Below are 13,582 nucleotides of genomic sequence, written 5' to 3'. Positions count from 1 at the left end.
GTCTCCTGAGCTATACCCTTTAAAATAATGCAGTTTACCGTATGTAAGCTGTACCTTAATTTGAAAAAAAAAGCAGTGCAACCACAGGCTCTGGGTTTGCCAGTCTAGCTTTGGATGCTGCACTGCCTTTGTCTTAGCAGTGTTCTTTTCCCACTACATCCTTCTTCCCAGTTCTGATTTAAGCAGGTGTCAGGTCCATTTAGCCTGGAACAAAACCCCAAGGCAGTTGAAACTCAGGGCTTTGAGGCTAAACTGGCCAGCCCAGAACATCTAAATGGACAGCCTTGGGGAGCAGGTGCAATAAAAGTGAATGCGTTGGGACAGTAAGGAAGGAGCAAGATGAAGACAAACCGTGCTTGAGTGGGGAAAAGAAGAAAGTAACCAGAGGAGCTGGGGGAGGGAGGCCAGCAGCTGGCTGGTGCTGGGGATTGGGCCCTTGTGGCCTCCAGGCAATTGCCCATCCATCCACAGTTACCAAACAGTGCTGGGTGTAAAGAGAGGTTTTTTCCCTGATGGAATTTCTAGTCTTGTGAGCAAGGCAGGGAAGTAAACATAAGTAATAATAAGCACACTGTGCAGAGTGCAGTGGTGGAGGTCTGCAAGGATGTGCCAGGAGCCGGTGAGGAGATGCTTCATTCAGGCTGAGAACCCTGGGGCTTCCTGGACAAGGCCTAATCTTGAACAATGAGCAATTTGCCTGACCCCTGGACATTTGGCACCATCTGGAAACACTACCTCCTTCCCCCACCCCTGGATATTGGGTAATATCTGGAAACACTTTTGGTTGTCTGACTGAGTCGGGGGGCATTGGGGACTGGGAGATCCTCCGGGCGTCTAGTGGGTAGAAGCCAGGGGTGCTGCTAGACATTTGCAATGCACAGGATGCCACACACACACACACACACACACACACACAATAAAGAATTAACTGGCCGAAAATGTCAGTTGTGCTGAGATTGAGAAACCCTGCTCTAGAGCATTAAATTAGAAAAAAAATCTATTTTTAAAATATGTATTTTGATTATAGAGAATTAGGGTGATCAGTGAAACCTTTTTTAAGTATAAGAACTATAGTAGGATAAAATTTTATAGGATTGAAATAGAAATACAATTTCAAGTAGAAAAAAGGAAGAATGTACTTTGAACTGAGTCTTAGTCATGATGGAATCAGCTGAGGGAAGGGAGGGGGTTGCGGTTCAGGTAAGAGGACAGCACAGGCAGAAGCACAGGGAACGGTGCTTGTGTGCAGAGTTAGGAGCCGCTCCCCTGCAGCTGGAACCTGAAACTCGTGGCAGAGAGTGGAAGGGGATCAGGCATAGAAGGAGGCCAGGTCGGGGCCAGAGCCAGCCAGGAGGACATGGAGTGCTACGCCGTCGAGTTGGAGCTTTCTCCTTAGCTCTGTGGAATGAGGCCTTAGCCCATCTTTCTAAGGGAGGCCTCAGGCTCTCTACAGCCACTATGCTAAGGCCTGAGTGGCCTACTAAGAAAGCCTAGTTTTGGCATCAGACTTTTTATCTCTGTGACCTTGGACAAGTTACTTAACCACTCTGTTTCCTTACCCATAAAAGTGAGGTAGTGATCCCCATGTCCCTAGTTTAGAGAATTGTGAGAGAATAGATGACTGAGTGTCCCATACAGGGCTTGGCACATAGCAGGCGCGCCATCAGTGGGTCAGTACAGACTCACTCCCCTGAGATCCCACATCTTTGCTGGGTGGCTGCAAGGCTTTAGTGAGGCTGTGCAATGTGTAAGCACTTTACAACATTTAGCGTTGGTGATAGCGTTGGAATGCCAGCTTCCTGAGCAGATCAAGGCAGTGCACACAAGCTGGAGGAAGAACACTTACCAGTGAGTCCTTGATCTTCTGAGGAAAGGGAGGAGGGCAGGGATTGAGGGCCCCTACCTGCAAGGCCAAGAAGGGGTGTCTGGAGGTGGTACGCAGACTGCCTGACTTCTCAGTTTTGCCCAGGGCTGGCCCTGTTTACCTTCTGCTGTGTTTGTCCAGATAAAAGGCCTCTGTGGAGCGAGGGGAGGCCTGCGCAGCAGGGCCTGGCTGAAGGATCGCTCCATTCTTACAGAGGCTTGCTGTGAGGAGAATTTCTAAGCCACTGCACTGTGCCTCTGGAGCATAATGTGGGCTTGTTTGAAGATCCTCCATGGCTCAGTCATCAATAGGAGGAGATGAAGCCTGCACCAGCCCCCCAGCCTTCTTGTGGCTTCAGGGCTCCTGGTACCTGATGTTTTTATCAGGCCTAGCATGTGTTACCCCCGCTAAGAGTATTGATAGCCCCTCTGAAATGACAGGCATAGCCAGTCCTGTTCCCATTTTATCAGCAAAGGGAAGGGGACTATAAATAGGTATGGCCTGGATCTGGGACTTCCCAGGGAGAAAAAAAGGCCAAAGGGAGAGTTCTTTAAAAGCCTGGGAAGTGGGAAAGGAGTGGGGTGGAAAATTCCTGGGCTGACTGACTTTCCAGGGTGAGGAAGTCTGAGGAAAGCCTGGAGACGAATCCAGCCTTTTCATACTTAGGGATTTTTGTCCATCCAACGAGTAGGCTTCGTTGTGACAGATAAAATTTGATGATTTTTTGAAACAGTTCCAAGTGGAACAAGAGAAGGGAAATCCAGAGATTTGCCTAGATGGTATATTCAGAATCATGTTTTTCAGTGACTACTAGCACAGGAAGTGTCCTAGGCTTAGGGAAGCAAAAAGGAGTAAGTACAGGTCCTGCCTTCAGTGAGCTCAGATTCTAGTGGAGGGAGCAGACAAGTCCACCAAAAGAATTCTGTGTGACGAGTGCCCCGGGAGTGTGGAGCCCAGGGCATCACAGGGACATGTGGGTCTGTTCACAGCACGGTACAGAGCCGGTTTCCTGGGGAGCAGGGCATTTGGGCTGAGTCCTGGAAGATGGGTGGATGTCAGCTAGACCAAGAAAGGGAGGTTCTTCAAGGGTGGGGGAGATTATGGGCCAAGGTATGGGGGCATCAGGGAATGGTTGTTCAGGGAACAGTACACAGCTGAGTACAAGTGGAGCACAGAGCTATGGAGAGTTGAGGGTTAGTCATAAGGAGGCAGCTGTGCTCGGTATTGCTGGAGCCTTGGGGGTTAGGCAGTGTTGGGTCCAAAACGCAACCCTGCCATTTATTGCCTATGACGTTAGACTGGAAATGAGACCTCTCTGAGCCCATATTCTATTTGATTTAATAGAATCATTTTAATCTATTTAATAGGGCACAGTGGCTCAAACCTGTAATCCCAGCACTTTGGGAGGCCAAGGTGGGTGGATCACCCACCTGAGGTCGGGAGTTCAAGACCAGCCTGGCCAACGTGGTAAAACCTCATCTCTACTAAAAATACAAAAATCAGCCAGGTGTGGTGGCAGGTGCCTGTAATCCCAGCTATTGGGGAGGCTGAGGCAGGAGAATTGCTTGAACCCAGGAGGCAGAGGTTGCAGTGAGCCAAGATCATGCCACTGCACTCCAGCCTGGGCAACAGAGCAAGACTCTGTCTCAAAGGAAAAAACAAATAGAGGTATCTGCTTCTCCACAGGCCCATTGTGGGGAATAAATTAATGAAGCAGTTACAGGGCCTTTCCTAGTATATGCTTCCTACATGTGAGGTGCTGTGGAAGTAGGGAGAGAACAAGAGGGCTTCCATGTGACTGATAGCCTGACCCCTGAAGTGGCTGCAGTCTATATAGTGCATGGACACTAATTTTCTACACTGAGGAAAAACCAACATCATAATCACTCAGACCCAAGATACAGCTTTGGGAAATAGCTTCGAAGGCAAGAATTCAAAATAACCAGCCTGAAACAAGCTGTCCAGTGCCGCCTTATCACTAAATAGGATGAACTTTGGAGTAGGGTTTTTAATGACTGAACGAAAAAATACAGTGAAAAACAAAAAGGGGAGGTTGGTTCGGGTGGCTTGGCTGCCCTGGGCTAGTGAGGAGCCCCCTTGTGCTGGGGCCGGGAAGCAGAGGAACAGTGTGGGGACCTTGGGCTTCTTTCTGCCTATCTGGTCTAGGATCAAAGTGAATGAGTTTGCTCTGGAATCATTACATACATTAAGCTCTAATTAGCCCTTCTTTCTTTCTCTTCATGCTCTTGTGGATCGAAAAGGCCAAGTAGGGCTCCTCCCTGGCAGCTTTGGGTTCCAAGTTTAACACTTTGGTTAGTACCCTTGGAAATGCAGTGCCCTGGAAAACCACAAAGACCCCATGGAGGGCAGTGATCCTATTCAGATTTACAAACCCAATGCAGCCCGCCCTGGGCCGAGGGCCCTTTTCTGGGGTGGGAGGGAATTGGGGGTGAGTGTTGGTGAGACACTTTATCTGGGTGTGGGTGGGTCAGAAGTGAGCCGTGAGCAGCTCTCACTGCAGCGCATGAGGGTACAATGTCCCAGCGTCCCCCAGCTGGTGATCATGGTAGGGAGTTAGTTTTCTTCTCAAGGTGCTGCTTACCTTATCTGAACTGAGGGTGGCAGCCACTGTGGTGGGCACAGGACTGTGCTCTTGCCCTCTTTAGCCTCCAGCAGCTGTATGAATGTGGACAGTCTGTTTTCCCCTGGGTCAGGGTCCCTTACCTGACCTGTGAGAGGCTGGGCTGTGCCAGGCTGTCTGTAAGGTCCTGTCTGGTCTGAAAGTCTGTCTGCGTGCATGTGGCTGTTGATCATTGAGAAAGGGCTGTTCACTCTTCCAGGTACCAGCCCTGTTTGATGAGGTGGCCATATATTTTTCCGATGAGGAGTGGGAAGTTTTGACGGAGCAACAAAAGGCCCTGTACCGGGAAGTCATGAGGATGAATTATGAAACCGTCCTGTCCCTGGGTAAAGCTTTGCTTTCCTTTGTCTCTTGGAAGCTCTGAGCCCAGAGAACTGTTTACATGACTCTCTTCTCTGGTATATCCAACATCCCTCTCTCCTGAACTTAGGCTCTGCCCCCTCAATGTCTATTCCCATTTAATTTCCAGTTTTTTGTTTGGGCAGTATATAAATATTGTGCTGTCCTGCTCAGCAACTCGTGCTGCCTCAGAACTGCCCGCATTCAACCCAGGCATTTGTATTTTAAGGAAAAAAAATATGACCTTAGAAATGTCCCCATGGATCTGGGCCTGTGCCTCACTGTTCCTTAGGAGGGAAGGCAGGCCTTGTTATCCTGTCAGCCTCAGAAGCTTGGGGACATACACTCCCAAAGACTCCTCTCCCCAGCCCCCGCCCCCATTGATATCCATTTTATCAGCAGAATGTACCCATTTGAAGAGATTTCCTGGTTTGCTCATACAGGTACCAAATCATTGGATCAGCAACTACATTCCTTCTCTTCCCTTCTAAATGCAGTTCTTTTATTGTTGGTGCCAATACCATCCCTCATTAGGAGAGATCCATCCATTTCCTTGGACAGGTCTATTTTCCATTATCTTTTTTCTTTAAGTATCCCTGAGCCTTTTCCCCTTGTTTTCACAAAGAAGGGGAGAGTGGTTCTTAAGTATATTACTCATTCTGGTAGTGCTCCAGGACAGTAACACACCGCTGTTACCTATTTTATTTCCTGTAAACAGAATTCCCATTCCCTAAGCCAGACATGATCACCCGGTTGGAAGGGGAGGAGGAGTCTCAGAATTCTGACGAGTGGCAACTCCAAGGAGGCACCTCTGCAGGTACTACAAGTAAAACCACTCAGCGTCCATCCAGCTGGGAACACTGTGAAGCGGGATTTTCAGTGGCCATTCCATGGGGTATTTAAGAGTGAGATAGAAGGATTATGGGCTTTGGAGTTTTAAAATCTCTCTCTCGAAGTGCTAAATGTGTGACCTTAGGCAACTGCTTTTACCTCAGAGCTTCCATTCTTCCTCTGTCAGCTCTGAGTAACAAGACTCGAGGTATGACCTTCTGTGTGGATGAAGTGAAATGGGCTTGCGCGGCGTTTGGTCCAGTGCACCTTCTGGCTGAACAGGGCTACCTCAGTAGCATACCATGCACCTCTGCAAACGAAGAATAGTGAGAGGAAGCACGCTTCCTGAGTTACCCGGCTTCCTGTCCATTTCATATTGGACAGAAAAAGCAACAGCAATACATTTGAGCAGATGTATCTTAAGAAGTACCTAGTCCTTTATCAAGAAAAATGGTTAGTGTGGCTGCAGTTGAATGAATATAGCGTTGCTTCCGGAGGGCTGGAATCGTTCTGTCTTTTCTCCAGAAGTAAGAGTTTAAAATGCCATGGTTCACTAACTCTAAGACATCTTTTTCCCCCATTGCTTTACTGTCTCTGAAATTGAGAAACCCTCTTAAAATCAATGGCATGTCACAGCTTAATTAGTAGTGTTTTCTTTCTTAATGACACATAATGATGCATCCTACAACTGATGGCATTTTAGTTAGTTTGGGTGAGATAGGGTAATTTCCCCAACTCATATTCAATTTCTGTGTCCACCTTGTTTTTTTTTTTTTTTTTTTGAGACAGAGTCTTGCTCCATCGCCAGGCTGGAGTGCAGTGGTGCGTTCTCGGCTCACTGCAACCTCCACTTCCTGGGTTCAAGTGACTCTCCTGCCTCAGCTTCCCAAGTAGCTGAAACTACAGGCGTGCACCAAGCCCAGACAATTTTTATATTTTTAGTAGGGATGGGCTACTATGTTGGCTAGGATGGTCTCCATCTCTTAACCTTGTGGTCCACCTACCTTGGCTTCCCAAAGGGCTGGGATTATACGCATGAGCCACTGCGCCTGGTGTCTATGACCACCTTCTAAATATAAAGTGAAACCCAGTTCTACCATTAATGTGCAAGAACTAATTTTCTGCTCATAAGCTTTACTTTGCTAAGTATGGTTTTTGCTATAGGTTTTCTTGGTTCAAAAGGGATATGATTCAGGCCATGAAGTATCTCTGTAATATTATATGGTAGTATGGTTTACATGTGGCTTCTCATTCACATAAAAAGTATTTTGGCGCAAACATGGCTCCCAAATCATTTGGTCCAAGCTGGGTGTCTGTGTTCAATTCCCAGCTCTGCCACTTTCCTGCTTGGCTGCCTTGCTGTATATGTTACCTCCGTAGCCTCCCCTTCCTCATCTGCAAAGAAGGAACAGTAACTTAGTTACTGAGAGAACTGGATGTGGGTAGTCCATATACATTGGCATATGGATAAGGACTTAGGCAACTATCTGTTATTGAAGTTACTACTTTTGGTGAACCTCATTTAGGGTATTCTTGGCATTTCAACCCCCAAAAATCCGGGTATAAGCCATTTTACTTATTGGCATTATTTTTGCCCTTCCCTATTTGTCTCCCAGAAAATGAAGAATCTGACGTCAAGCCTCCAGACTGGCCAAGCCCAGTGAATGCTACCTCCCACTTTCCTCAGCCTCAGCACTTCGACAGCTTTGGCCTCCGTCTGCCTCGGGATATCACAGAGCTGCCTGAGTGGAGTGAGGGGTACCCCTTCTACATGGCCATGGGCTTCCCAGGGTATGACCTCTCAGCTGACGACATAGCTGGGAAGTTTCAGTTCAGCCGGGGCATGCGCCGCAGTTACGACGCAGGGTTCAAGCTGATGGTGGTGGAATATGCTGAGAGCACCAACAACTGCCAGGCTGCCAAGCAGTTTGGAGTATTGGAAAAAAATGTTCGAGACTGGCGCAAAGTGAAGCCACAGCTTCAAAATGCCCATGCCATGCGGCGGGCATTCCGAGGCCCGAAGAATGGGAGGTTTGCTCTGGTGGACCAACGTGTGGCCGAATATGTCAGATACATGCAGGCCAAAGGGGACCCCATCACCCGGGAGGCGATGCAGCTGAAAGCTCTCGAAATCGCCCAGGAAATGAACATTCCAGAGAAAGGGTTCAAGGCAAGCTTGGGTTGGTGTCGAAGAATGATGAGAAGGTATGACCTGTCTCTGAGGCATAAAGTGCCTGTGCCCCAGCACCTGCCGGAAGACCTGACTGAGAAACTTGTCACTTACCAGCGCAGTGTCCTGGCTCTGCGCAGGGCACATGACTATGAGGTAGCTCAGATGGGAAATGCAGATGAGACACCCATTTGTTTAGAGGTGCCATCACGGGTAACTGTTGATAACCAGGGCGAAAAGCCTGTCTTGGTCAAGACACCAGGCAGGGAAAAACTGAAAATCACAGCAATGCTTGGTGTCTTGGCTGATGGGAGGAAGTTACCTCCGTACATCATTTTGAGGGGAACATATATCCCCCCGGGGAAGTTTCCCAGTGGGATGGAAATCCGCTGCCACCGGTATGGGTGGATGACTGAAGACTTGATGCAGGACTGGTTGGAAGTGGTGTGGAGACGGAGGACAGGAGCGGTGCCTAAGCAGCGAGGGATGCTCATCTTGAATGGCTTCCGGGGCCACGCCACAGATTCGGTGAAGAACTCCATGGAAAGCATGAACACTGACATGGTGATCATCCCAGGGGGTCTGACCTCACAGCTTCAGGTGCTGGACGTTGTGGTCTACAAGCCACTGAATGACAGTGTACGGGCACAGTACTCCAATTGGCTTCTGGCTGGGAATCTGGCGCTGAGCCCAACCGGGAATGCTAAGAAGCCACCCCTGGGCCTCTTTCTGGAGTGGGTCATGGTGGCATGGAATAGCATCTCAAGTGAGTCCATTGTCCAAGGGTTCAAGAAGTGCCATATCTCTAGCAACTTGGAGGAGGAAGACGACGTCCTATGGGAAATTGAGAGTGAGTTGCCAGGAGGAGGAGAACCACCAAAAGAATGTGACACTGAAAGCATGGCTGAGGGCAACTGAAGGGAAAGGGACAGGTAACTACTCAGGAGTAGATACTCAGTGCCTTTGCTAATTGACATGTTTGTGTTCTACAGATACCTTCTCTCTTTCCAGTATTTTTCTGTGTTTAAGTTCCTTTAGAGCCTACAATGCAGTAGCATGGATCAGGGGTTCCCAAACCCCAGGCCACGGACCATACCGGTCCATGGCCTATCAGGAACTGGGCTGCATAGCAGGAGGTGAGTGCGCTAGCGTTACCACCTGAGCTCCGCCTCCTGTCAGATCAGCAGCAGCATTAGATTCTCATAGGAGCACAAACCCGGTTGTGAGCTGCACATGTGAGGGATCTAGGTTGCACACTCCTTATGAGAATCTAATGCCTGATGATCTGAGGTGCAAGTTTCATCCCAAAACCATCCTCCTACCCCTGACACCCTGGGTCTATGGAAAAATTGTCTTCCACAAAACCAGTCCCTGGTACCAAAAAAGTTGGGGACTGCTGGTATAGATAACAGACCATTAGCATTTTCTCCTTTACATGAAACTTCTGTTGTTTGATTTACTTTGTGTCTATTTTGCTCTGTGGACTGGACCCAGAAACACTTGTGTAATAGGTGAAATTAACAAAGAATGAGCTACCAGAAAGAACATCTGAGAGCTATAAAGTTGAAAGAAATTATTTGGGCCCAAAGAAGCATAGTCTGACATTGTTCAGATTCACACAAAATTTTGTCTGAAAAGCCAACATTTTTCTTTCCCTTATAAATTATGCTTAACATTTATGGCCTTCAGTACAGTGTCCTCTGGGCCTCGGGTTTCAGTCCTGGAGCAGACTACAGTATGCCACCAGGAAATAATAATAGCTCTGCTTGCTTTTCACTAGGGACTGAAGAGGTTTTAAAACATCATCTTAGGCCAGGCGCGGTGGCTCAAGCCTGTAATCCCAGCACTTTGGGAGGCCGAGGTGGGTGGATCACGAGGTCAAGAGATCGAGACCATCCTGGTCAACATGGTGAAACCCCATCTCTACTAAAAATACAAGAAAATTAGCTGGGCATAGTGGCGCATGCCTGTAGTCCCAGCTACTCAGGAGGCTGAGGCAGGAGAATTGCCTGAACCCAGGAGGCAGAGGTCATGGCGAGCCAAGATCACGCCATTGCACTCCAGCCTGGCTAACAAGAACGAAACTCCATCTCAAAAAAAAAAAAAAAAAAAAAAAAAAATCAGTCTCATTATGACCCTCATGTGGGCTAGTACAATAATTTCCTTCCTGTAGTGCAGATGTCTGAAGATATTTTTTAATTGAATCTTTAAAACAACAACAACAAAAAATAAAACAGACTCTAGTGAATAAACTTTGAGGGCTGAGGACAATAGGCCTGGAATTTTCCGGGCTGACTACAAAAGAAGAGCAGCTTCCAAAGGAAAATAGGAATGGAGGCCAAGACAACGCTAGTGAAATGACCCCAGCCACCCACAACTCCAGAGAGGAAGAAGATGAGCATGTACAGCAGGGGGAGACACCCACAAAGAACAAACAGTTCATTTACCTTCTCATTCTTATCTCCCTAATTATAAATTAATTTCATCCTCCAGACACAGTGTTTTATATGAAGGAAGAAACCACCTCTTTTACAGAGGACCTGAAACCATCAATCATCTTCACACACTCTGTTTCTTTCTTTTAAAGTATAATTAGGTGCTTTCATCTTCCTTGCTTTTTTCTCCAAACGAAATGTTAATGGGAACCTTCTTTTACCCACTTCAACTATATAAGTCCAGATGTTTCAAAGAGTGACTTACATCTATCTCCTTCCTTGCCCCCAAATCAAAATATACTCATTGCTGAATCCCATTGTAATTCTGAGATCCCTGGAATTAAATGGAGCAAGGAGAAGTCCTTACTGTTACATTCACAATCACCAAAATTGGTTCTTTTACCGCTTGTGTTCCTCCTGCTTCGAGAAACACCATGAATCCAGCCTCCCTTTTCTGCTGACCATTACATTGAGTTTCCATCTTTTCCTCATTTACCTTTTACTTTGCCCTCTTTTTGTTAGACATTTTTGTGCACTTTTAATTTCCTAAGCTCCTTACTACCTCAGGGACATGATTAAAACCTGCCAGAAAGGGAAGGAGAAAAAGTTATGCTAAGCTACATCTATGAATGTTAGCATCTAATGTTGGTCATGAGCTTTTGCTCTTCCAGACGGCCACAGTTCTCTGTGCAGCTCCTGAGGAAGTGATGGGAGTTGACAGATTCACAGTGAACAAGAGATTTGGGAGACCAGGTGGCCGTAAAACTGCCTCGTCATCAATTTGGAAATCTGACTGATGGATTTATTATGTTTGTTAAAAGTTATTCCAAAAAGCCAAGGGTTGATTCATTTAGGTTCTCTCTGTTTTCCAGCAAATGGAACTCTGACTGAAACAGTTGGAGAGGAAAATCCTCATGAAGATTATTCCTGAAAGTGTGGATGTACTGGATGCACAGGGAACATCAGGAAAAGGGCACAGGGCTCTTAACAGCCCAGGTCCAGACAGCAGCCTGTACATCCATCCCAGGACACAGCCCAGCCCCTCCCCGACACCATATAAGGTATCAGAAAAGTCTAGGACCTTCATTTCATCAGAGACGTGATCAGAAATGAAACTGCTTCTGCCCCATTTCTTGTTTTGGAGATTACTCCATCTGTCCATCAAGAGAAACCTGTAAATATGAACAAACAAAGGTATTTCCTGGAGAAGAGACAATTTGTTCAACAGCAACATGGGACTCGACTCATGGGCACAACTCTGGTGTCCTTCTATGGAGAAAACCTCAAGTAAAGTTTTATTCTGCCTTTGAAAATGCTTCCAAAAGTAGCACTTCCAAAAAGCTTTGTAGAAATGTGTCACTTATGTATACCTGCTACTTACACATTTCCTCTTTTGGAAAAATGAGATACTTAGGATAACAACAAAATTAAAACATACTGGCCTGGTGCCAGCAGATGGCTTTTCTATAGACAAACTGGGTTAGTTTGGAAAATACAGGTTAAACTATGATGTTTTATTTATCATCCCAACCTGATTGGCAGCTAGACGTTTTTAGGGTCTCATTTGATGGCCCTGTTTTTTTCATTATTATATTTAATGATAGGGCAAGATTTCATATGCAAGCTCTTCTGTTTCTCAGGCTGCCTGCAGAAGAAGTCACTATAAATTATCTGCTGTCTACATGGTACAAGGCCCATTGACTCATCTGCTGCTTGTTTTGTTAATTTCTTCAATATTTTTATCACAGGGGCAGTGGGGGCTTGGGCCTTTAACCACAGCTCTTTCAAGACTTGCTAATCTCCTGCCCTCCAGTAATAGGTGGGAGGTCATTGAATTTTTTACACTATCGTAATTTGCATTCCCACATAAGTTTGAGTGTTATGAAAACATTCCTTTAAAAGCGATCTGTGCTACAAAAAATATGCCAGGACCTCACAGACAAAGCCATTGCTAGAAATGTCATTCCGATGTCCAATCTGGAAACAGGCTGCCATAACCACTTTTCCTTCCTGTAGACTCAGCTCACCTGTATATTAAACTGTTCTTGGCATCTTGAAACACCTGTTTCTACTCAGGTACTCATTTTCCTATTACTAATTCACTTTTCTGATCCTTTTAAACCAGTTTTCCCCTAAGGGGGAGATTTTACTTAATCTCTAGTATCTGAATAACTGTCAATATTTTAATTGTTTCCCCATTTGCTTTTTCCTGTACTGTATTCTTGGTCATCTCAAATGGCATCTAAACCCAGCATTCCAGAAGTTTCCATTCCCTCCAGTTCCACCTAATTTTTCATCTGCTGTCCTAATTACTGGCTGTTTCTTCTTTATGTCTTATTTCTCTTGCTTTGGGAACTTGAAAGATTTTATAAGACCTAATTTTGGTTCCTGCCTTGGAGCCATAGTTATCCTGCCAAGAAGAGTAGAAAATGGGTTCAACTCCTGTTTCACTCCAACACCTCCGTGAGTCTCATCATCACCTGAGCGATGATGCCTTACAGGTTGCACAGCACTGGAACTTTCCTAGAGTAATGGCTCTACTGTCAGGGTTTCTCTGGGCTCATTCTTCCACTGACTTAATTATCATCTATGCCTAACAGAGCCCCAGTACAACTATTTTGCAGAATGGCTGTTACCCTAGAATTACTATAGCACATAATGAGACATAGTCGTACTCCCTAGTAGGTAGGAACTGACCCCAACAATAAACTTTGATAATAAAGACAGTAGGCTATGGTGGTTTTCTTTACCTATTAGCATTGTGAAAAGTTGCATTCAGGCTATTGGCTGCACCTTATTCTCCATCCAGTTTGCTACCAACATATTACACCTTTGAATCAAAAAGCGTTGATGAGATGCAGTATAATATTGGTATCTGTGAAGACACAGGGAAGAAAGTGTGTGCAGTGGGGGAAGTTTGGCATAAATACCTTTATTCCTCAGCCATGTTTTGTATGCTCTCAGCAATGGTACGTTACCAAAGTCACATGAAAGAAATTCCATGAAGGGATCTGAATTTTAAACGAAAGTATGAACTCATAAGTCTTAACGGTGCGCTTTTGGTAACATTAGTCCTAACAATTTGCAGTGCCCATATAGTAGTTGATTCTCCAGAAATAATCTGGTTGTGTCATTTGTCCTTTTTAACCCATTAGAATTAAATGCTGAGCCAAATCTGACCCCTCAGCTAAGCTTCCTTACTCTTACTCTTCTTCCCACAGGCATTTTGGAATGAGTCACTTCAGGCAATGGCAAGGGAAAGTGTTTGATTAACTTTGTGCTTGGTTGATCAGAGGAGTGGG

At 46.1% G+C, this 13,582-nt stretch overlaps 1 protein-coding gene across 9 annotated transcripts in view; it reads left to right on the top strand.

Annotated features, from left to right (window-relative positions):
* POGK (pogo transposable element derived with KRAB domain) overlaps positions 1-13,002 on the top strand; it is a 339,612-nt gene extending 326,610 nt beyond the window's left edge. For 7 of the 9 annotated variants that reach the window (XM_035280209.3, XM_078356361.1, XM_078356360.1 and 4 more), the window contains 4 exons: positions 4,705-4,831; positions 5,563-5,661; positions 7,292-8,777; positions 11,153-13,002. In XM_035280209.3, coding sequence (XP_035136100.1) covers positions 4,705-4,831; positions 5,563-5,661; positions 7,292-8,763 — 1,698 coding nt within the window. In that variant the 3' untranslated portion in view covers positions 8,764-8,777; positions 11,153-13,002. The other 2 variants (XM_078356359.1, XM_035280212.3) reach the window with 2 other exon arrangements.
* The last annotated feature ends 580 nt before the right edge of the window (positions 13,003-13,582 follow it).

Source organism: Callithrix jacchus, chromosome 18 (assembly GCF_049354715.1).
Source record: "Callithrix jacchus isolate 240 chromosome 18, calJac240_pri, whole genome shotgun sequence".
Lineage (NCBI taxonomy): Eukaryota > Metazoa > Chordata > Mammalia > Primates > Cebidae > Callithrix > Callithrix jacchus.
This window is presented reverse-complemented; position numbering and strand designations above follow the sequence as displayed.